At 42.8% G+C, this 22,041-nt stretch overlaps 1 protein-coding gene across 2 annotated transcripts; it reads left to right on the top strand.

Annotated features, from left to right (window-relative positions):
* Window positions 1-3: 3 nt before the first annotated feature.
* Window positions 4-21,795, top strand: LOC115124951 (RNA polymerase-associated protein RTF1 homolog). 2 transcript variants are annotated; one of them, XM_065004401.1, is made up of 16 exons: window positions 4-202; window positions 1,293-1,424; window positions 1,685-1,844; window positions 2,242-2,440; window positions 4,006-4,165; window positions 6,589-6,845; window positions 7,125-7,302; window positions 7,871-7,953; window positions 8,915-9,002; window positions 9,331-9,438; window positions 10,596-10,673; window positions 11,011-11,132; window positions 13,451-13,508; window positions 15,218-15,292; window positions 15,601-15,823; window positions 20,457-21,795. In XM_065004401.1, exons 1-16 carry the CDS (start codon window positions 119-121, stop codon window positions 20,561-20,563), a joined length of 2,112 nt encoding a protein of 703 aa, XP_064860473.1. In that variant the 5' UTR covers window positions 4-118; the 3' UTR covers window positions 20,564-21,795. The 2 variants fall into 2 exon arrangements, with proteins under 2 accessions (XP_064860473.1, XP_029510316.1); XM_029654456.2 differs by having other exon boundaries at window positions 5-202; window positions 4,006-4,168.
* Window positions 21,796-22,041: the final 246 nt, after the last annotated feature.

A 22,041-nucleotide genomic window follows, 5' to 3' on the forward strand; every position in this document is an offset into this window, starting at 1 on the left:
TTCAGTTCCGCTTGTTCTCTAGTCGTTGCGACAATGTTCAGTTGTATATCGGCCCGTTGTGGAGGACTGCGGAGTTTTAGTTCAACAGCCACCACAGACGAAACATAAAGCTTTAATCATGGTGAATGTAAAGAAACGGAAAGGTCGAGTCGTTATCGACTCTGACTCTGAAGACAGCGCCAGTGATGATAATTTAGATGAAGTAAGGAGGTTTCTATGTGGGGGGTTTTTCCGCTCGGTGTTGACAACCTAGGTAATGTTAGCTGTGCCTAGGAGTTTTGGAGGAAAACACCGCGCCATAGGCCTGACGTTTTATTGGCTTTATTCAATTCCAGTTTATAGTATCATGTGGCAACGACAATAATCTGTGATAATTTGCTAATCAAATAATACAGTGACCTACGGATTTATAACGCAATCTTTCTGCATGACCCGAAGGGGCGCAGCTGAAGTTAAATGTTGACACACAGTTAGCTAATGTTAGCTAACCAGCTAGCGTCCGATAGACTGTCCCGTTTCTGTACAGCCAGTGGTGTTGCTATAAAGACATGTCACTCGTAGATTTAGCATAGCCTTACATGTAGCAGTGAAGGTGGTAATTTGCTATCTTTGCTATTATACCTCCTGATAGTAATTTAGTTAGGTAACTAGCAACATTTCGGCCTGTTGATTACATTTTGTTTTGGTAAACATACAGTTAAACGTTGACACGAGCTTCAACAGGGAGGTATATTACCCAATGATGGCTCATATATATATATATATATATATATATATTATTTCTGTTACACAGCACCATATTAAAATAGAATCATTTAAGTTTCTCACTGTAAAATAAGACTACATGATAAAAGCGAGTGACTGATAAACTATAGTACTACTATGCTTCCACACATGCAACAGCCTCTAAATATACTGTAAAGGTTTAGTCAACAAAAATGTAACATTTACCTGTTCTGCTGTCCTCTGAGCAGGCCATACAGAATTCATCCTGTATAAGTCAATCCATATTAACTATTGAAAATATATATATGTTTTACAGGATGTAAGCTCCTCCACTAATTCTACCTTCCCATTTTGTCTTATCACTGTGTAAGCCTTTTCAGACACAATCACCCATGCTTTAAACTTACCCCTCCCACCCTGTGGCACCCAGGCGCTTCCGTCTCAATCCATATTAACTGTTAACACCTGTTTTTATAATAGGATGTCAGCTTCTCCACTTTGTCTGTTTGATATGCTGTATCAGGAGTTCAGGCACTCACCTCTGTCTCTCACCCTGTGGTCCCCAGGAGCTTCTGTCTCTGGCCACCAAGAGGAAGAGGGTGGACTCGGATGACCAGCAGGATAACCAACAGGATGACCAGCCAGTCAGTAAGCCTGCAGCCTCGTCAGACTCGGAGACATCAGACAGCGACGATGAGGTATGAATCTCCTCTCTATGTCTATGTTGATCTCCTTAGGGCTGGTTTCCTGTACTAAGAAGCATGCTCAACTGAGGATCTTTTTTTAGAAAAATGTTTTAGTCCCTGACTAGGCTTGACCTGGGTCCAGGAAACCAGCCCTTACACTAGGTGGCATGAAAGAGTCATGTTATTATCACTATATTTTTTATACAGTCCTTGATGCTCCATGTGACAACATTGTGTTTACTGATTTTTCTGTGTATGTTGTTTTCACTTAGTGGACCGCCGGTGGTCCTAAAGTCAAGAAGAAAGTTAAGCCAGGGAAACCGACAACAACAGAGAAGAAGAAAGAGGCCGCGAAGAAGAAGGCACATAAAGCTGCATCGTCCGGGAGTTCTGGTGGAGACAGTTCAGCTGACAGTTCTGCCCCTGAGGAGGGTACGTTGTCCTGAAACCCCGGGCTCACCCCCTCCCTCCATCTTTCCTCTATACTTCTCATCCTCTCTCCTTGGCTCCTTCTAAAAACACATTGGAGAGGATGACCCGAGGGGAGAGACCTTGGATCTTCTCATTCTATATACACTTGAGAAGGAGATGGGATGCAAGGAATCTTTGAAAGACTAATTGAGATAGACCCCAAGAGTTGTTGATTGCTGCCAGTGGTTTATTTGACCATTATGATTCTTGCATATCTACCAACTAATAATGCTAATAATGCTAACTAACACCATGTAATGGTCTCTTCCAGGTGATCGGAGACGTGGAATCACAGAAAGACACATTGAGATAAACATCTCTCTTGGGTTTCTTATTATGTAATGGTCTCTTCCTCCAGGTGAGGTGTCTGACTCCGAGAGCAACAGCTCTGCCTCCAGCTCAGACTCCTCGTCGGAGGACGATGTCTTCAGGGACGACTACGGAGAGGACCTGATGGGAGACGAGGAGGACAGGGCTCGGCTGGAGCAGATGACGGAGAAGGAGAGGGAGCAGGAGCTCTTCAATAGGATAGAGAAGAGGGAGGTGCTCAAGAGGAGGTAAGTCTACTTCAGGAAGTTGGAACTATAAGGGACAGTTTCCTGGATGCAAATTTTAGCCTAGTCCTGGACTAAGAAGCAAAAGTGATCCTTTGAGTACAGAGCCGCGTTCATTTATTCATATGAAGAATATAAGGTGAGACTAGGATGAGCAGGAGAGTTGTGACAGACTGTCGTCGGGCAGGAGAGTTGAGACTGTCGTCGGGCTGAGACTCGTTATTCATTCACCACGACCCTACAATTATTTAAAGGTTTCTGTGACCTACAGATGCATATCTGTGTTCCCAGTCATGTGAAATCCATAGATTAGGGCCTAATGAATTTATTTCAATTGACAGATTTTCTTATATGAGCAGTAACTCGGTAACATATTTGAAATTGTTGCATGTTACGTTGATATTTTTGGAGGGAGGGAGGGAGGGGGGGGGGAGGGAGGAGAGGGAGAGGGAGAGAGAAAATCCCTGTGATTATCCTAATTGCCTGATCAGTAGATTGTGAGAGGGCTCCCAAGTGGCACAGTGGTCTAAGGCACTGCATCTCAGTGCTAGAGGCGTCAGTGCTACAGACACCCTGGTTCGAATCCATGCTCTATCACCAATGGAGCTGTAATTGGGAGTCCCTTAGGGCGGCGCACAATTGGCCCAGCGTTGCTCGGGTTTGGCCGGTGTAGGCCGTCATTGTAAATAAGAAATATATTCTTAACCGACTTGCCTAGTTAAATTAAATAAAAATATATATAATTTTAGAAAACAGGGAGAATTTTTATTTTATTTTTTTAAGTGAATGACTATCTTGATGTATTGCTATGTATATCTTGATGTATTGCTATGTATATCTTGATATATTGCTATGTATATCTTGATATATTGCTATGTATATCTTGATGTATTGCTATGTATATCTTGATGTATTGCTATGTATATCTTGATGTATTGCTATGTATATCTTGATGTATTGCTATGTATATCTTGATGTATTGCTATGTATATCTTGATGTATTGCTATGTATATCTTGATGTATTGATGTAATCGGAAGAATTGCTATGTATATCTTGATGTATTCTATGTATATCTTGATGTATTCATGTATATCTTGAGGTGTATTTATCTATCTTGAAACATTTCTAAAGTATATCTTTGTATTGCTATGTATATCTTGACGTATTGATGTATATCTTGATGTATGAAGGTATATCTTGATGTATTGCTATGTATATCAGGATGTATTGCTATGTATATCTTGATGTATTGCTATGTATATCTTGATGTAAAGTGACATCAGGATGATATTAATGTATTTGATGTATTGCTATGTATATCTTGATGTATTGCTATGTATATCTTGATGTATTGCTATGTATATCTTGATGTATTGCTATGTATATCTTGATGTATTGCTATGTATATCTTGATGTATTGCTATGTATATCTTGATGTATTGCTATGTATATCTTGATGTATTGCTATGTATATCTTGATGTATTGCTATGTATATCTTGATGTATTGCTATGTATATCTTGATGTATTGCTATGTATAATAATAATCGAACATCTTCTGTATCAGATTTGAAATTAAAAAGAAACTGAAGACTGCGAAGAAGAAGGAGAAAGAAGAGAAGAAGAAGAAGGAGAAAGAAGAGAAGAAGAAGAAGGATGAGGAAGAACGGAAGAAACGAGAGAGATCATCCGGTCATCATGAAGACCGGACTCATCAGGACCTGCAGGTGGTGAGTTTATCTTCTGAAAACATTTCTAAAGACTCTTTGTGCAGGAGTACGACGTATTGAGGTAGATATGTACATGAAGGCAAGGTAAAGTGACATCAGGATAGATAATAAGGTATTTGAGGTAGATATGTACATGAAGGCAGGGTAAAGTGACATCAGGATAGATAATAAGGTATTTGAGGTAGATATGTACATGAAGGCAGGGTAAAGTGACATCAGGATAGATAATAAGGTATTTGAGGTAGATATGTACATGAAGGCAGGGTAAAGTGACAAGGCATCAGGATAGATAATAATAAGGTATTTGAGGTAGATATGTACATGAAGGCAGGGTAAAGTGACTAGACATCAGGATAGATCATAATAAGGTATTGAGGTAGATATGTACATGAAGGCAGGGTAAAGTGACTAGTCATCAGGATAGATAATAATAAGGTATTTGAGGTAGATATGTACATGAAGGCAGGGTAAAGTGACTAGTCATCAGGATAGATAATAATAAGAGTAAAATAAAGAACATATTAGCAGCAGCACATGTGTGAAAGTATAGTGCATTTGGAAAGTATTCAGACCCCTTGACTTTTTTCACATTTTGTTACATTACAGCCTTATTCTAAAATGGATTACATTGTTTGTTACTCAGCAATCTACACACAATGCCCCATAATGACATCACAATGCCCCATAATGACCAAGCAAAAACTGTTTTTTAGAAATATCAAATTTGCATAAGTATTCAGACCTTTTACTCAGTACTTTGTTGAAGCACCTTTGGCAGCGATTACAGTCTCAACTCTTCTTGGGTCTGACGCTACAAGCTTGGCACACCTGTATTTGGGGAGTTTCTTCCATTCTTCTCTGCAGATCCTCTCAAGCTCTGTCAGGTTGGATGGGGAGCATCGCTGCACAGCTATTTTCAGGTCTCTTCAGAGATGTTCGATTGGGTTCAAGGCTGGGCAACTCAAGGACATTCAGAGACTTGTCCCGAAGCCACTCCTGCTTTGTCTTGGCTGTGTGCTTAGGGTCATTCGTCTGTTGGAAGGTGAACCTTCGCCCCAGTCTGAGGTCCTGAGTGCTCTGGAGCAGGTTTTCAACAAGGATCTCTCTCTGTACTTTGCTCTGTTCATCTTTCCCTCGATCCCGACTTGTCTCCCAGTCCCTGCCGCTGAAAAACATCCCCCACAGCATGATGATGCTGCCACCACCACCATGCTTCACCGTAGGGATGGTGCCAGGTTTCCTCCTGACATGATACTTGGCATTCAGGCCAAGGAGTTCAATCTTGGTTTCATCAGACCAGAGAATCTTGTTTCTCATGGTCTGAGAGTCTTTATGTGCCTTTCGGCAAACTCTAAGCGGACTGTAATGTGCCTTTTACTGAGAAGTGGCTTCAATCTGGCCACTCTACCATAAAGGCCTGATTGGTGGAATGCTGCAGAGATGGTTGTCCTTCTGGAAGTTTCTCCCATCTCCACAGAGGAACTCTGAAGCTCTGTCAGAGTGACTATCGGGTTCTTGGTCACCTCCCTTACCAAGCTTCTTCTCCCCTGATTGCTCAGTTTGGCCGGGCTGCCAGCTCTAGGAAGAGTCTTGGTGGTTCCAAACTTCTTCCATTTAACAATGATGGAGGCCACTGTGTTCTTGGGGAACTTCAATGCGGCAGAAATTTGTTGGTAGTCTTCCCCAGATCTGTGCCTCGACACAATTATTTCAGAGCACAAAAAACCAAACCATGTCATCTGTGGGACCTTATATAGACAGCTGTGTGCCTTTCCAAATCATGTCCAATCAATTGCATTTACCACAGATGAACTCCAATCAAGTTGTAGAAACATCTCAAGGATGATCAATGGAACCAGGAACCTGAGCTAAATTTTAAGTCTCATAGCAAAGGGTCTGTATACTTATGTAAATAAGCTATTTACATTTACATTTAAGTCATTTAGCAGACGGGGTATTGTGATGCCATTATGGGGTATTGTGATGTCATTATGGGGTATTGTGATGCCATTATGGGGTATTGTGATGTCATTATGGGGTATTGTGATGTCATTATGGGGTATTGTGATGTCATTATGGGGTATTGTGATGTCATTATGGGGTATTGTGATGCCATTATGGGGTATTGTGATGCCATTATGGGGTATTGTGATGCCATTATGGGGTATTGTGATGTCATTATGGGGTATTGTGATGTCATTATGGGGTATTGTGATGCCATTATGGGGTATTGTGTGTAGATTGATGAGGGGGAAAAAATTATTTAATCCCTTTTAGAATTAGGCTGTAATGTAACACAATGTGGAAAAAAGTCATTTTAAATACTTTCCCAATGTGCTGTATATTTTTTAACAACACACCACATTGTGTTCCATAGTCCTTACAGGTACATTGTACATTGTGACTACATTCCTCTGTAGGTTATGTCCCACAACAAGGAGAGGAGAACTAAACGGGACGAGAAGCTGGATAAAAAGTCTCAGGCCATGGAGGAACTGAAAGCGGAGAGAGAGAAGAAGAAAACGAGGACAGCGGAGCTCCTGGCGAAACGGCAGCCCCTGAAGACCAGCGAGGTGTACTCTGACGACGAGGAGGAGGAAGAGGAGGAGGATGAAGACAAATCCTCAGTAAAGAGCGATCGCAGTTCACGCTCTTCATCTTATTCCGAAGACGAAGAGTGAGTATCTATCCATCAGCTGTGGGTTTATTTTTTAATATCTTTTATTCAAGTGTTCCTGGTAGGAGCTCAATGTTAAACACTGCAAATTAGTAGTTCCTTAATAGGTATATATTACTTTATGTTGAATTTGGTCTTTAAGATTTAGTTGGTCTAAGAAATCCCATTTCAGTAACCTTGTAACTTTTAATTTAATTATTTAATCTATTTGAAACCTTTCTGCTTGACCAACGATCAGTGACCAATGTTTCTATGTTTTCTGTCTCGGGATGTTTTCAGGAAAGAGGAGACGCCACCCAAATCTCAGCCCGTGTCGCTGCCAGACGAGCTGAACCGCGTCCGTCTGTCTCGCCACAAACTGGAGCGCTGGTGTCACATGCCGTTCTTCCAGAAGACCGTCAGCGGCTGCTTCGTACGGATCGGCATCGGGAACAGTAGTAGCAAACCAGTTTACAGGGTAACCAGATGCGTTTATTGGAGCTGTTTCCCCTGAGACAGATTTAAAGTCCCACTCTCCCCACTCTCCCCACTCTCCCCACTCTCCTTTTTCACCTCATTTATCAGCTGATTTACTGAACAAAAGGCACATCTCAATAGGTGGTCCAGGTATCCACATGGCATGGGGGTGGGGGGGAGGCTTCCTCGTTAGTTCTCTATTGCTCCTCTTTTGTTCCTCAGGCAAGATGGAGGCTGATGACATCAAGAGGGCACCGGCCTACTACTCCTTGAAGTTTGCAATTGTGTCAAAAAAACTAAAACCAAAAAAAAAACTATTTTGGTCAAAACATATTTTCTTTACCCTTATGTGTGTGTACATTACTGTATTAATTCGGGGATATTATTTACACCAGTAAAAGTTATTTAATTATTATTATTATTATTTTTTAATAGCTTGAGTGCATGTTTAAAACTGGTCCTAGACTGAAAATCCTGCTCAATGGTGAATCTCCGTGTCTGGGAAACTTATTCCTATTTAACTCCGCTCTGTTGAATAATGAGTATTTCTTGTAATTCCCTGTGATAAGGTGGCTGAAATAGTTGACGTGGTAGAGACCGCTAAAGTGTACCAGTTGGGAACGACCCGGACGAACAAAGGACTACAGTTACAGTACGACATCCTTCATTTAAAACTACTCGCCTCTTACCTGCTACTACCCTTGGCTTCTCTTCTTCCTGTTTCTCTCTCCTCTTACCTGCTACTATCCTTGGCTTCTCTTCTTCCTGTTTCTCTCCACCTCCTCTTCCTGTTTCTCTCCACCTCTTCCTGTTTCTCTCCACCTCCTCTTCCTGTATCTCTCTCCTCTTACCTGCTACTACCCTTGGCTTCTTCTTCCTGTTTCTCTCCACCTCCTCTTCCTGTTTCTCTCCACCTCTTCCTGTTTCTTCTCTCCACCTCCTCTTCCTGTATCTCTCTCCTCTTACCTGCTACTACCCTTGGCTTTCTTCTTCCTGTTTCTCTCCACCTTCTTCCTGTTTTTCCACCTCTTCCTGTTTCTCTCCACCTCCTCTTCCTGTATCTCTCTCCTCTTACCTGCTACTACCCTTGGCTTCTCTTCTTCCTGTTTCTCTCCACCTCCTCTTCCTGTTTCTCTCCACCTCTTCCTGTTTCTCTCCACCTCTTCCTGTTTCTCTCCACCTCCTCTTCCTGTATCTCTCTCCTCTTACCTGCTACTACCCTTGGCTTCTCTTCTTCCTGTTTCTCTCCACCTCCTCTTCCTGTTTCTCTCCACCTCTTCCTGTTTCTCTCCACCTCCTCTTCCTGTATCTCTCTCCTCTTACCTGCTACTACCCTTGGCTTCTCTTCTTCCTGTTTCTCTCCACCTCCTCTTCCTGTTTCTCTCCACCTCTTCCTGTTTCTCTCCACCTCTTCCTGTTTCTCTCCACCTCCTCTTCCTGTATCTCTCTCCTCTTACCTGCTACTTCTTCTTCCTGTTTCTCTCTCCTCTTCCTGTTTCTCTTTCTTTCTCCTCCTCCTCTCTTTCTCTCCTCCTCTCTTCCCATTTCACTATTTCTGTCTCTTCGTCTGTGACGGTTTCTCTGTGCCCTGTCCCATAATCTCTCTCCTCTAGGCATGGTGGTGATACCCGAGTCTTCAGACTGGAGTTTGTGTCCAATCAGGAGTTCACAGAAAACGAGTTCATGAAGTGGAAGGAGGCGGTGAGTTGACTGGAAGGAGCATGCTGATTGGATGGTTGACTTGAGGAAGTGGGAAATTGAGATTTCTGGTTGGTTGGATGGTTGACTTGAGGAAGTACCAGAGGGAACATGCTGATTGTGGATAGAGGAGCATGGTTGCTTGAACTCTTCCTCCTGGTAGACAGCAAGATTTGTAACAATAGACCAGGGAATATCCAAAGTGACTGGGAAAGATGAATGTTGTGCATCTTGGATGGGTGTCTCGTGGAGAAGCAGGGTTCTGTTATACCGGGTTACGTCGGGCCTGTCGGAGAGCAGAGTCTCTTGATGTTTTTCCCTCTGTCTACAGATGATCGTAGCCAGTATGCAGGTTCCCACTCTAGATGAGGTCAATAAGAAGGAGCAGGCCATCAAAGAGGCTTGTAACTACAAATTCAACGACAAAGACATCGAGGACGTAAGTATCTGTCCGTCTCAAATATCACCTTATTTCCCTATATAGTGCACTACTTTAGACCAGAGCCCTATTCCCTATATAGTGCACTACTTTAGACCAGAGCCCTATTCCCTATATAGTGCACTACTTTAGACCAGGACCCTATTCCCTATATAGTGCACTACTTTAGACCAGAGCCCTATTCCCTATATAGTGCACTACTTTAGACCAGGGACCCTATTCCCTATATAGTGCACTACTTTAGAACAGGGCCCTATTCCCTATAGAGTGCACTACTTTAGACCAGGGACCCTATTCCCTATATAGTGCACTACTTTAGAACAGGACCCTATTCCCTATATAGTGCACTACTTTAGACCAGAGCCCTATTCCCTATATAGTGCACTACTTTAGACCAGGGACCCTATTCCCTATATAGTGCACTACTTTAGAACAGGGCCCTATTCCCTATATAGTGCACTACTTTAGACCAGGGACCCTATTCCCTATATAGTGCACTACTTTAGACCAGAGCCCTATTCCCTATATAGTGCACTACTTTAGAACAGGGCCCTATTCCCTATATAGTGCACTACTTTAGACCAGGACCCTATTCCCTATATAGTGCACTACTTTAGACCAGAGCCCTATTCCCTATATAGTGCACTACTTTAGACCAGAGCCCTATTCCCTATATAGTGCACTACTTTAGACCAGAGCCCTATTCCCTATATAGTGCACTACTTTAGACCAGGACCCTATTCCCTATATAGTGCACTACTTTAGACCAGGACCCTATTCCCTATATAGTGCACTACTTTAGACCAGGACCCTTATAGTAGCTTCATTGGGCTCCTGCCTGGCTGTCTTCAGGTAAACTCCTCTGACTGGACCCCGAGGACTAACTTATTGTGTGTTTGTAGGGCCCATAGACCTCTGGTTTAAAGTAGTGTACTATATAGGGAATAGGGCTCTGGTCTAAAGTAGTGCACTATATAGGGGACAGGGTTCTATAGGGCTCTGGTCTAAAGTAGTGCTCTATATAGGGGATAGGGTGCCATTGGGGATGTAATATTGGTCTCATTTGTTCAGGCTTATTTCCCGGTCATACCTATTCAGTGCCGTATTAATGATGTTCATTACAGTGTTGAACTTTGACCTTGTTTGTTGATCCACAGATTGTTAAAGAGAAAGACAGATTCAGAAAGGCTCCTTCCAACTACGCCATGAAGAAAACATCACTACTCAAAGATAAGGTAGATAAATGAACATCTCCTGGGTACGGTGTGTGTGTACGCTGTGTGTACGTGTGTGTGTGCGGTGTGTGTGTGTGTACGTGTGTGTGTGTGTGTGGTGTGTGTGCGTGTGTGTGTGTACGGTGTGTGTGTGTACGGTGTGTGTGTGTACGGTGTGTGTGTGTGTGTGTGTGTGTGTGTGTGTGTGTGTACACTCTGTTGATTCCACAGAGTTTTATTTTCTGATTCCATTTATTGTTCATGTGGTGTCCACCTTGAACCTGCAGGTCAGCATTTCATTGTCCTGCCTACCATGTGTATCCTGTTGCATGACAACTTGACTTGTGTCTTCCTCCAGGCCATGGCTGAGGAGAGTGGAGAAGGAGACCGAGCCAAAGAGATCCAGGACCAGCTGAATGAGTTGGAGGAGAGGGCCGAGCATCTGGACAGACAGAGGACCAAAAACATCTCTGCCATCAGGTGAACACAATAATCATATTAGATTTTTTATTATAATGAACTTCACTTGTTTTAGCGTCTTCGATTTTAAAACTGTTCGTACAACGACCTGAGTAGAAGTGCATCGCTTGTGAAACGGAGCTAGCAATGTTTGTATAGTAAGATCCAATGGAACATTTTTTTAAAGTGAAGAAACATTGAATTAAATGTAAATGTCATCCTCACAACACGTTAAACGGGATATTTTCAACATTTTTAGGCAATTTTGCAACTTACCCGGAGTCAGATTGAACTCGTGGATACTATTTTATGTCTCTGCGTGCAGTTTGAAGGTCGTTTCTGGAGCTAACTGGCGCTAACTGCTAACTGGCGCTAACTGCTAACTGGCGCTAACTGCTAACTGGCGCTAACTGCTAACTGGCGCTAACTGCTAACTGGCGCTAACTGCTTACTGGCGCTAACTGCGCTTACTGGCGCTAACTGCTTACTGGCGCTAACTGCTTACTGGCGCTAACTGCTTACTGGCGCTAACTGCTTACTGCGCTAACTGCTTACTGGCGCTAACTGCTTACTGGCGCAGTGATTATCCCTTTAATCTGTTTTACAACAACCGGTGCGGCGCTGCTAGCCTATATGATGAGATGGATAAGAACGAGAATATTTGTTCAACGGCAGCCAAGCATCGATCACCATGTCACCAGAATAAGAACCTATATTTTAAAGGAATATCAAACTCATCACACAATACCCCATAATGACATCACAATACCCCATAATGACATCACAATACCCCGTTTGTGCATTTATTACAAATAAAAGATACCTTATTTACATAAGTATTCAGACCCTTTGCTATGAGATTCGAAATTGAGCTCTGGTGCATCCTGTTTCCATTGATCATCCCTGAGATGTTTATACAACTTGATTGGAATCCACCTGTGGTAAATTCAATTGATTGTACATGATTTGGAAAGGTGCACAGCTGTCTATTTAAGGTCCCACAGTTAACAGTGCATGTCAGAGCAAATACCAAACCATGAGGTCGAAATAATTGTCCGTAGAGCTCCGAGACAGGATTGTGTCGAGGCACAGATCTGGGGAAGGATACCAAACAAATGTCTGCAGCATTGAAGGTCCCCAAGAACAGTGGACTCCATCATTCTTAAATGGAAGAAGTTTGGAACCACCAAGACCCTTCCTAGAGCTGGCCGCCCGGCCAAACTGCGCAATCGGGGGAGAAGGGTCTTGATCAGGGAGGTGACCAAGAACCTGATGGTCTCTCTGACAGAGGGTTCCTCTTTGGAGATGGGAGAACATTCCAGAAGGACAACCATCTCTGCAGCACTCCACCAATCAGGCCTTTATAGTAGAGTGGCCGAACGGAAGTCACTTCTCAGTAAAAGACACATGACAGCCCGCTTGGAGTTTGCCAAAAGGCCCCTAAAGACTCTCAGACCATGAGCAACAAGATTCTCTGATCTGATGAAACCAAGATTGAGCTCTTTGGCCTGAATGCAAAGCGTCACGTCTGGAGTGGAAACCTGGCACCATCCCTACGGTGAAGCATAGTGGTGGTGGCATCATGCTGTGGGATGTTTTTCAGCGGCAGGGACTTGGAGACTAGTCAGCATTGAGGGAAAGATGAACGGAGCAAAGTGCAGAGAGATTCTTGAAAACTTGCTCAGGACCTCCGACTGGGGCGACGCTTCACTTTCCAACAAGAAACGACCCTAAGCACACAGACAAGACAACGCAGGAGTGGCTTCGGGACAAGTCTCTGAATGTCCTTGAGTGGCCCAGCCAGAGTCTGGACTTGAACCCGATCTAACATCTCTGGAGAAACCGGAAAATAGCTGTGCAGCGACGCTCCCCATCCAACCTGACAGAGCTTGAAAGGATCTGCAGAGAAGAATGGGAGAAACTCTCCAAAAACAGGTGTGCCAAGCTTGTAGCATCATACCCAAGAAGACTGGAGGCTGTAATCGCTGTCTATGGTGCTTCAACAAAGTACTGAGTAAAGGGTCTGAATGTTTATGGAAATGTGAAATTTCAGTTTGAGATTTTTCTTTTATAAATTTGCCAACATTCTAAAAAAAACTGTTTTTTACTTTTGTCATTATTGTGTATTGTGTGTAGATTGATGAAATAATTATTTTAGAATAAGGCTGTAACGTAACAAAGTGGAGAAAGTCAAGGGGTTTGAATACTTTGCATCTGTTTTCTCCGGATGTATCTAAACCTCTCTGTCCATCTGTCTCCTCCGAATGTATCTAAACCTCTCTTGTCCATCTGTCTCCTCCGAATGTATCTAAACCTCTCTGTCCATCTGTCTCCTCCAGCTACATCAACCAGAGGAATCGTAGCTGGAACATCGTGGAGTCTGAGAAGGCTCTAGTCGTAAGTATCCCAGCCTCCACCTGAACTAAATATCTGTCATCGCAGCGCAATTTATGTTTTTAATCCGTTAAAGTTTTGTTTTTGTTTTAAATATACGTATATACTGAACAAAAAATATAAACGCAACATGCAACAATTTCAAAGATTTTACTGAGTTACAGTTCATATGAGGAAATCAGTCAATTAAAATAAATTCATGAGGCCCTAATCTTTGGATTTCACATGACTGGGAATACAGATATGCATCTGTTGGTCACAGATACCTTTAAAATAAAAGGTAGGGGTGTGGATCAGAAAACCAGTCAGTATCTGGTGTGACCATTTGCCTCATGCAGCGCGACACATCTCCTTCACATAGAGTTGATCAGGCTGTTGATTGTGGTCTGTGGAATGTTGTCCCCACTCCTCTTTAATGACTGTGTGAAGTTGTTGGATATTGGCGGGAACTGGAACACGCTGTCGATACACGTCGATCCAGAGCATCCCAAACATGCTCAATGGGTGCCATGTCTGGTGAGTATGCAGGTCATGGAAGAACTGGGACATTTTCAGCTTCTAGGTATTGTCTACAGATCCTTGTGACATGGAGCCGTGCATTATCCTGCTGAAACATGAGGTGATGGCGGCAGATGAATGGCACGACAATGGGCCTCAGGATCCCGTCACGGTATCTCTGGGCATTCAAATTGCCATCGATAAAATGCAATTGTGTTCGTTGTCCGTAGTTTATGCCCATACCATAACCCCACCACCACCATGGGGCCCTCTGTTCACAACGTTGACATCAGCAAACCTCTCGCCCACACGATGCCATACACACTGTTGTGAGGCTGGTTGGACGTACTGCTCGATTCTCTAAAATGACGTTGGAGGCGGCTTATGGTAGAGAAATGAACATTCAATGATCTGGCAACATCTCTGGTGGACATTCCTGCAGTCAACATGTCAATTGCACCCTCCCTCAACTTGAAACTTCTGTGGCATTGTGTTGTGTGACAAAACTGCACATTTTAGTGGCCTTTTGTCCCTAGCTACTATTTTATAGTTGCGTCTTAATTATTTATTGTTCTATTTTTTTTTTTTCTTATATTCAGTTTATTTGAGTAAATACTTTCTTAACTGCATTGTTGGTTAAGGGCTTGACAGGAAGCATTTCACTGTAAGGAACCTTACAATACCTGTGTTTGTATTCAGCGCATGTGACAAATAACATTTGATTTTGAGGTGCACCTGTGTAATGCTCATGCTGTTTAATCATCTTCTTGATTTGCCACACCTGTCAGGTAGATTGGGTTATTGCACACTCCCTCAAAACTTGAGACATCTGTGTTTTGTGACATAACTGCACATTTTAGAATGGCATTTTATTGTCCCCAGCACAAGGTGCACCTATGTAATGATCGTGCTGTTTAATGATCTTCTTGATTTGCCACACCTGTCAGGTGGAGGGATTATCTTGACAAAGGAGAAATGCTCACTAACAGGGATGTAAACACATTTGTGCACAGAATTTGAGAGAAATAAGCTTTTGTGCGAATATGGAACATTTCTGGGATCTTTTATTTCAGCTCATGGGACCAACACTTTACATGTTGAGTTTATATTTTTATTCAGTGTACATTTATATTCTATTGCTTATTACGACTCATTGTTACGTTACATTTTTAATTATTATTATGACTATATTATATATACTATTTCTCTTTCAGGCTGAAGGACAGAATGCCAAGATGCAGATGGACCCGTTTACTAGACGGCAGTGCAAACCGACCATGGTGTCTAACGTAAGTCTGTCTCTCTCTCTTTCTCTCTCCACCATATTGTCCTAACGTAAGTGTCTCGCTCTGTGTCTCGCTCTGTGTCTCGCTCTGTGTCTCGCTCTGTGTCTCGCTCTGTGTCTCGCTCTGTGTCTCGCTCTGTGTCTCGCTCTCTGTCTCGCTCTCTGTCTCGCTCTCTGTCTCGCTCTCTGTCTCGCTCTCTGTCTCTGTCTAACGTAAGTCTCTATGTAGGGTGCCATTTTGGATGCAGCCATGCTGTATAATATTATAATATTCAGATTAACTTGTGTGTGTGTCTGTTTGTGTTTTGGCAGGCCAGAGACCCTTCAGTCCATGCAGCTATCCTCCAACACCTCAATGAGAAGTACGGAGAAGGGTCAGGCAAAGAGATGGACTTGGAGTTTGAGATGGGCAGGGGAGCAGGACAGGCTGCTCTGAAAGTCATCGACCCTACTAAGAACACCAGCGACCTATCAGAGGACCTCTTTAAAGTCCACGACTTTGACGTCAAGATTGACCTACAGGTTCCCAACGCAGGTGAAGTTCATATGTAACGAGCATAAAGTGGTGGGTTCACGGGTCGAACCCCCGTCTCCAGGGGGGTGTGGGATCGGTAGTGGTGCTGCTAGACCATATATAAGTATATGGTATACTACAAAGCAGCATTAGGAATGTAAAAATTAATCGATACGCGTCAGTCCCCAAGGTCACAGTGGCTTCAGTCATTGTTAAATGGAAGAAGTTTGGAACCACCAAGACTCTTCCAAGAGCTGGCCATCTGGCCAAACTGAGCAATCAGGGGAGAAGGGCCTTGGTCAGGGAAGTGACCAAGAACCCGATGGTTACTCTGACAGAGCTCCAGTGTTTGGAAGGAGATGGGAGAACCTTCCAGAAGGACAACCATCTCTGCAGCTCTCCACCAATCAGACCTTCATGGTAGATTGGCCAGACGGCCACTTTTCAGTAAAAGGCACTCCATGACAGCCTGCTTGGAGTTTGCCAAAAAGCACCTAAAGAACTCTGACCATGAGAAACAAGTTTCTCTGATCTGATGAAACCAAGATTGAACTCTTTGGCCTGAATACTAAGCGTCACATCTGGAGGAAACCTGGCACCATCCCTACAATGAAGCATGGTGGTGGCAGCATCATGCTTTGGGGGTGTTTTTTCAGCGGCAGGGACTGGGAGATTAGTCTAGATTGAAGGAAAGATGAGAGTGCAGAGAGATCCTTGATGAAAGCTTACTCAGTACCTCAGACTGGGGCGAAGGTTCACTTTCCAACGGGACAACGACACAAGCACACAGCCAAGACAACTTCAGGATAAGTCTCAATGTCCTTGAGTGGCCCAGCCAGAGCCCGGACTTGAACCTAATCGAACATCTCTGGAGAGACCTGAAAATAATTGTGCAGCGACACACCCCATCCAACCTGACAGAGCTTGAGAGGATCTGCAGAGAAGAATGGGGAGAAACTCCCCAAATACAGGTGTGCCAAGCTTGTAGCGTCAAACCAAAGAAGACTCGAGGCTGTAATCGCTGCCAAAGGTGCTTCAACAAAGTACTGAGTAAAGGGTCTGAATACTTATGTAAATAGGGTATTTCTGTTTTTTATTTTTAATAAATGTGCATACATTTCTGAACCTGTTTTCACTTTGTTATTATGATGTATTGTGACGTCACAATGGGGTATTGTGACGTCACAATGGGGTATTGTGTTTCGATTGATTAGGGAATCCTGGAGTCGCCTCTTTACTGTTGAAGTTGAGACTGGTGTTTTAGGGGTACTATTTAATGAAGCTGCCAGTTGAGGACTTGTGAGGCATCTGTTTTTTCAAATGTACTTGCTAAGTTGTGCACCGGGGCCTCCCCACTTCTCTTTCTATTCTGGTTAGTGCCAGTTTGTGCTGTTCTGTGAAGGGAGTGGTACACAGCTTTGTATTTGATCTTCAGATTCTTGGCAATTTTTCGCATGGAATAGCCTTCATTTCTCAGAACAAGAATAGACTGACATTTTGAGCCTGTAATCAAACCCACAAATGCTGATGCTCCAGATACTCAACTAGTCTAAAGAAGGACAGTTTTATAGCTTCTTTAATTAGCACAACAGTTTTCAGCTGTGCTAACATAATTGCAAAAGGGTTTTCTAATGATCAATTAGCCTTTTAAAATTATCAACTTGGATTAGCTAACACAACGTGCCATTGGAACACAGGAGTGATGGTTGCTGATAATGGGCCCCTGTACACCTATGTAGATATTCCATTAGAAATCTTCCATTTCCAGCTACAAGAGTCATTTACAACATTAATGTCTACACTGTATTTCTGATCAATTTGATGTTATTTTAATGGACCAAAAATGTGCTTTTTTTTCTCTCCAAAAACAAGTAAATTTCTAAATGACCCCAAACTTTTGAACGGTATATAGTGTATACATGTAATGCCATTTAGCAGACGCTCTTATCCAGAGAGACAATAGTGAGTACATTTTCATACTTTTTTATTTTTATATACTGGTCCCCCCCCTGTGGGAATCGAACCCACAACCCTTCCGATGAAAGCACTATTTTCTACCAACTTAGTTGTGACTTGTTAAGTATAATTTTTACTCCTGAACTTATTTAGGCGTCTTCTTGACTCAAGACAGTGTTATTTTTTTTTCTTCATTTTTAAAAATTAATTTAATGAAAACCTAATTCCACTTTGACATCATTATGGGGTATTGTGTGTAGATCAGTGACCACAGCTCAGAGAGGTCATGACCATCAGCAGCAGATTTGAATGGAAATGAGAAAATGTGTTTGTGCAACTGAAAAAGCATGAGCAAGGAGGCCTACAAACCTGACTCAGTTACACCAGCTCTGTCAGGAGGAATGGGCCAAAATTCACCCAACTTATTGTTGGAAGCTTGTGGAAGGCTACCCGAAACATTTGACCCAAGTTAAACAATTTAAAGGCAATGCTACCAAATACTAATTGAGTGTATGTAAACTTCTGACCCACTGGGAATGTGATGAAAGAAATAAAAGCTGAAATAAATCATTCTCTACTATTATTCTGACATTTCACATTCTTAAAATAAAGTGGTGATCCTAACTGACCTAAGACAGGGAATTTTTACTAGGATTAAATGTCAGGAATTGTGAAAAACTGAGTTGAAATGTCTTTGGCTAAGGTGTACAGACGTTGCCAAAAGTTGAATGACACAAATATTAATATTCACAAAGTCTGCTGCCTCAGTTTGTATGATGGCAATTTGCATGTACTCCGGAATGCTATGAAGAGTGATCGGATGAATTGCGAAGTCCCTCTTTGCCATGGAAATGAACTGAATCCCCCAAAAAACATTTCCACTGCATTTCAGCCCTGCCACAAAAGGACCAGCTGACATCATGTCAGTGATTCTCTTGTTAACACAGCTAAGTGTTGACGCGGACTAGGCTGGAGATCACTCTGTCATGCTGATTGAGTTTGAATAACAGACTGGAAGCTTCAAAAGGAGGGTGGTGCTTGGAATCATTGTTCTTCCTCTGTCAACCATGGTTACCTGGAAGGAAACACGTGACCTCATCATTGCGTTGCACAAAAAGGGCTTCACAGGCATGGATGCCAGTAAGATTGCACCTAAATCAACCATTTTATCGGATAATCAGGAACTTCAAGGAGAGCGGTTCAATTGTTGTGCATAAGGGTTCAGGACGCCTAAGAAAGTCCAGCAAGCGCCAGGACCGTCTCCTAAAGTTGATTCAGCTGCGGGATCGGGGCACCACCAGTACAGAGCTTGCTCAGGAATGGCAGCAGGCAGGTGTGAGTGCATCTGCACGCACAGTGAGGCGAAGACTTTTGGAGAATTGCCTGGTGTCAAGAAGGGCAGCAAAGAAGCCACTTCTCTCCAGGAAAAACATCAGGGACAGACTGATATTCTGCAAAAGGTACAGGGATTGGACTGCTGAGGACTGGGGTAAAGTCATTTTCTCTGATGAATCCCCTTTCTGATTGTTTGGGGCATCCGGAAAAAAAGCTTATCCGGAGAAGACGAGGTGAGCGCTACCATCAGTCCTGTGTCATGTCAACAGTAAAGCATCCTGGGACCATTCATGTGTGGGGTTGCTTCTCAGCCAAGGGAGTGGGCTCACTCACAATTTTGCGAAAGAACACAGCCATGAATAAAGAATGGTACCAACACCACCTCCGAGAGCATCTTCTCCCAACCATCCAGGAACAGTTTGGTGACGAACAATGCCTTTTCCAGCATGATGGAGCACCTTGCCATAAGGCAAAAGTGATATCTAAGTGGCTCGGGGAACAAAACATCGACATTTTAGGTCCATGGCCAGGAAACCCCCCCAGACCTTAATCCCATTGTGAACTTGTAGTCAATCCTCAAGAGGCAGGTGGGCAAACAAAAAAAAAACACTGACAAAGCATTGATTATGCAAGAATGGGTCAGGATGTGGCTCAGAAGTTAATTGACACTTACGAAATGCTTGTAATGATACTTCAGGATTCCATAGTAACATCTGACAAAAAAATATCTGAAGACACTTGAAGCAGCAAACTTTGTGGAAATTAATATTTTTGTCTTCCGACTACGACTGTATAAAGATATTTATCTAATCAATTGAAACTAAACGTTATGGTTCCTGTATTGTATCGGAGCCCCATGTATAAAGATATTTATCTAATCAATTGAAACTAAACGTTATGGTTCCTGTATTGTATCGGAGCCCCATGTATAAAGATATTTATCTAATCGTCTTGAAATGGAAAGATTATCATCATTAGTTAGCCAGGTAACTTCGATAAATCAGAATTAACAGATTTTTTTATATATATATATATATTTTTATCAATAAGAAAGCTAGTTTGTTTGAGTCCATTAGGCCAATAACAATTTCAAGCTTATCTTTCTAAAAAATCTCAAGTTATTTCAGAATATTTAGGCCGGTTAGCTGTCTTGATCCTGCGCTCTAGTATGCCCCTCCATCGTGACGTTTTCCCGAGGTACAGATCTGGGATCAGCTCCCCGAATCCCAACCTTAACCATAGTGAGGGGAGGGGAGGGGGGAAGCAACACTGATTCAAGGTCAGCGTCTAAGGGACAACTTCACCCTGAGCTGTAACAACATGATGTGTCATAGTAATGCTGTTCCTCTGGTGTGTGTTTCAGAAGCCAAGTCTCTGTCAGTGAGCGCCAACACCCTGGCAGTGAAGGACGGTGCTCCACGTAGGTCTCTCAACCTGGAGGACTACAAGAAGAGGAGGGGCTTGATCTAAAGAACTACAGGAATAGGAAGGGCTTGGTCTAATGAACTACAGGAAGAGGAAGGGCTTGGTCTATTGAACTACAGGAAGAGGATTGGTCTAATGATCTAATAGCCTAACCAGTCAGTCAGAACCACCTGCATGTGTTGGTTGGCCATTCTACCTGTGTGTGTGAGAGTGAGATGTGAGGTAAGTGTGTGTTTGAGTAGTGTGTGTGAGATGAGATGTGAGGTAAGTATGAGATGTGAGGTAAGTGTGTTGAGTAGTGTGTGATGTGTGTGTGTGTTTTGAGTAGTGTGTGAGAGGGAGGGATGTGAGGTAAGTGTGTGTTGAGTAGTGTGTGAGGTAAGTGTGTTGAGTAGTGTGTGAGGTGTGTGTGTGTTTTGAGTAGTGTGTGAGAGGGAGGGATGTGAGGTAAGTGTGAGATGTGAGGTAAGTGTGTTGAGTAGTGTGTGATGTGTGTGTGTGTTTTGAGTAGTGTGTGAGAGGGAGGGATGTGAGGTAAGTGTGTGTGAGAGGGGACCGAGTGTGTGTACACTAGAGACTGTCCATTTTAAAACTGATAGGAAATATTAAGAGAAGGCTACTTTTCTCTCTTTGAAGAGAGTTGTCCACCTTTTCATTTGTATGTGCAAAGTTGTACTTTCAATTGTTTTTTTCTGGTTATTTCTACTTTATTTTATTTTATATATAAATAAATCTTACGTTGGTTCTCCCTCATACGGATCTGAAGTTCACTCCTTTTGGTGTCCGGGGCACATTGTCTTGTAAGACTTAGATTTGTTGAAATACTGAATCTGGTTTCCCCATCAACAACAGACTGGATTTCTTTCGTACCTGATTTCAGGGCAGTTCCACGGTTCACTAGAGGTGAAGTTGCCTCCTAGACGCTGATCTTGGGTCAACCACTAACGGTTGAGGTTTGGATTGGGGGGGGGGGGGATAAACTGATTCTAGATCTGTAGCTAGGGGGAAACTTCACCCCTTTAGCCTCTTAGACTGCAGAGCTGTTATCTACTTACAGTACGTGCCCCCCCCCAAGTCTACAAAAAGAAACAGATTAATCTTTACATGGATCTTTTCTTTTAATCTCTAGTTTTTTTTTTCTGTTGCTTTTTTTTTTACCTCCCATTTTTCAGAGCAGATTCTAAGTGTTATCGATTGTTCCTGTATTGATGTGGCATGCCATGTGTATATGATACAGTTTGGAGTAGAGGCAGAATAAAGAGGGGTTTCGTACCGTTTTTGGTTTCCGTTTTGTGTTTTGTCCTCGCTCCCCAATGAACTATAACCAACGAGTGAATGAGTTTGTCTCAAAACAAAATCTTCCCTTATTTGTAATGGGGTTCCAATAGTGAAAATGTAAAGATCTTTCAAGTTAAATCGCCTGACAAAAGTTCAACAAATATCTACCCTGTTGAGGAAAATGGCGACACTCTGTTGTTTTGGAAAATGTTGAAAGTTGATTGGAAAGTTTGACTACTAGCTAG

The sequence above is a fragment of the Oncorhynchus nerka genome, linkage group LG18, assembly GCF_034236695.1.
Source record: "Oncorhynchus nerka isolate Pitt River linkage group LG18, Oner_Uvic_2.0, whole genome shotgun sequence".
NCBI lineage: Eukaryota > Metazoa > Chordata > Actinopteri > Salmoniformes > Salmonidae > Oncorhynchus > Oncorhynchus nerka.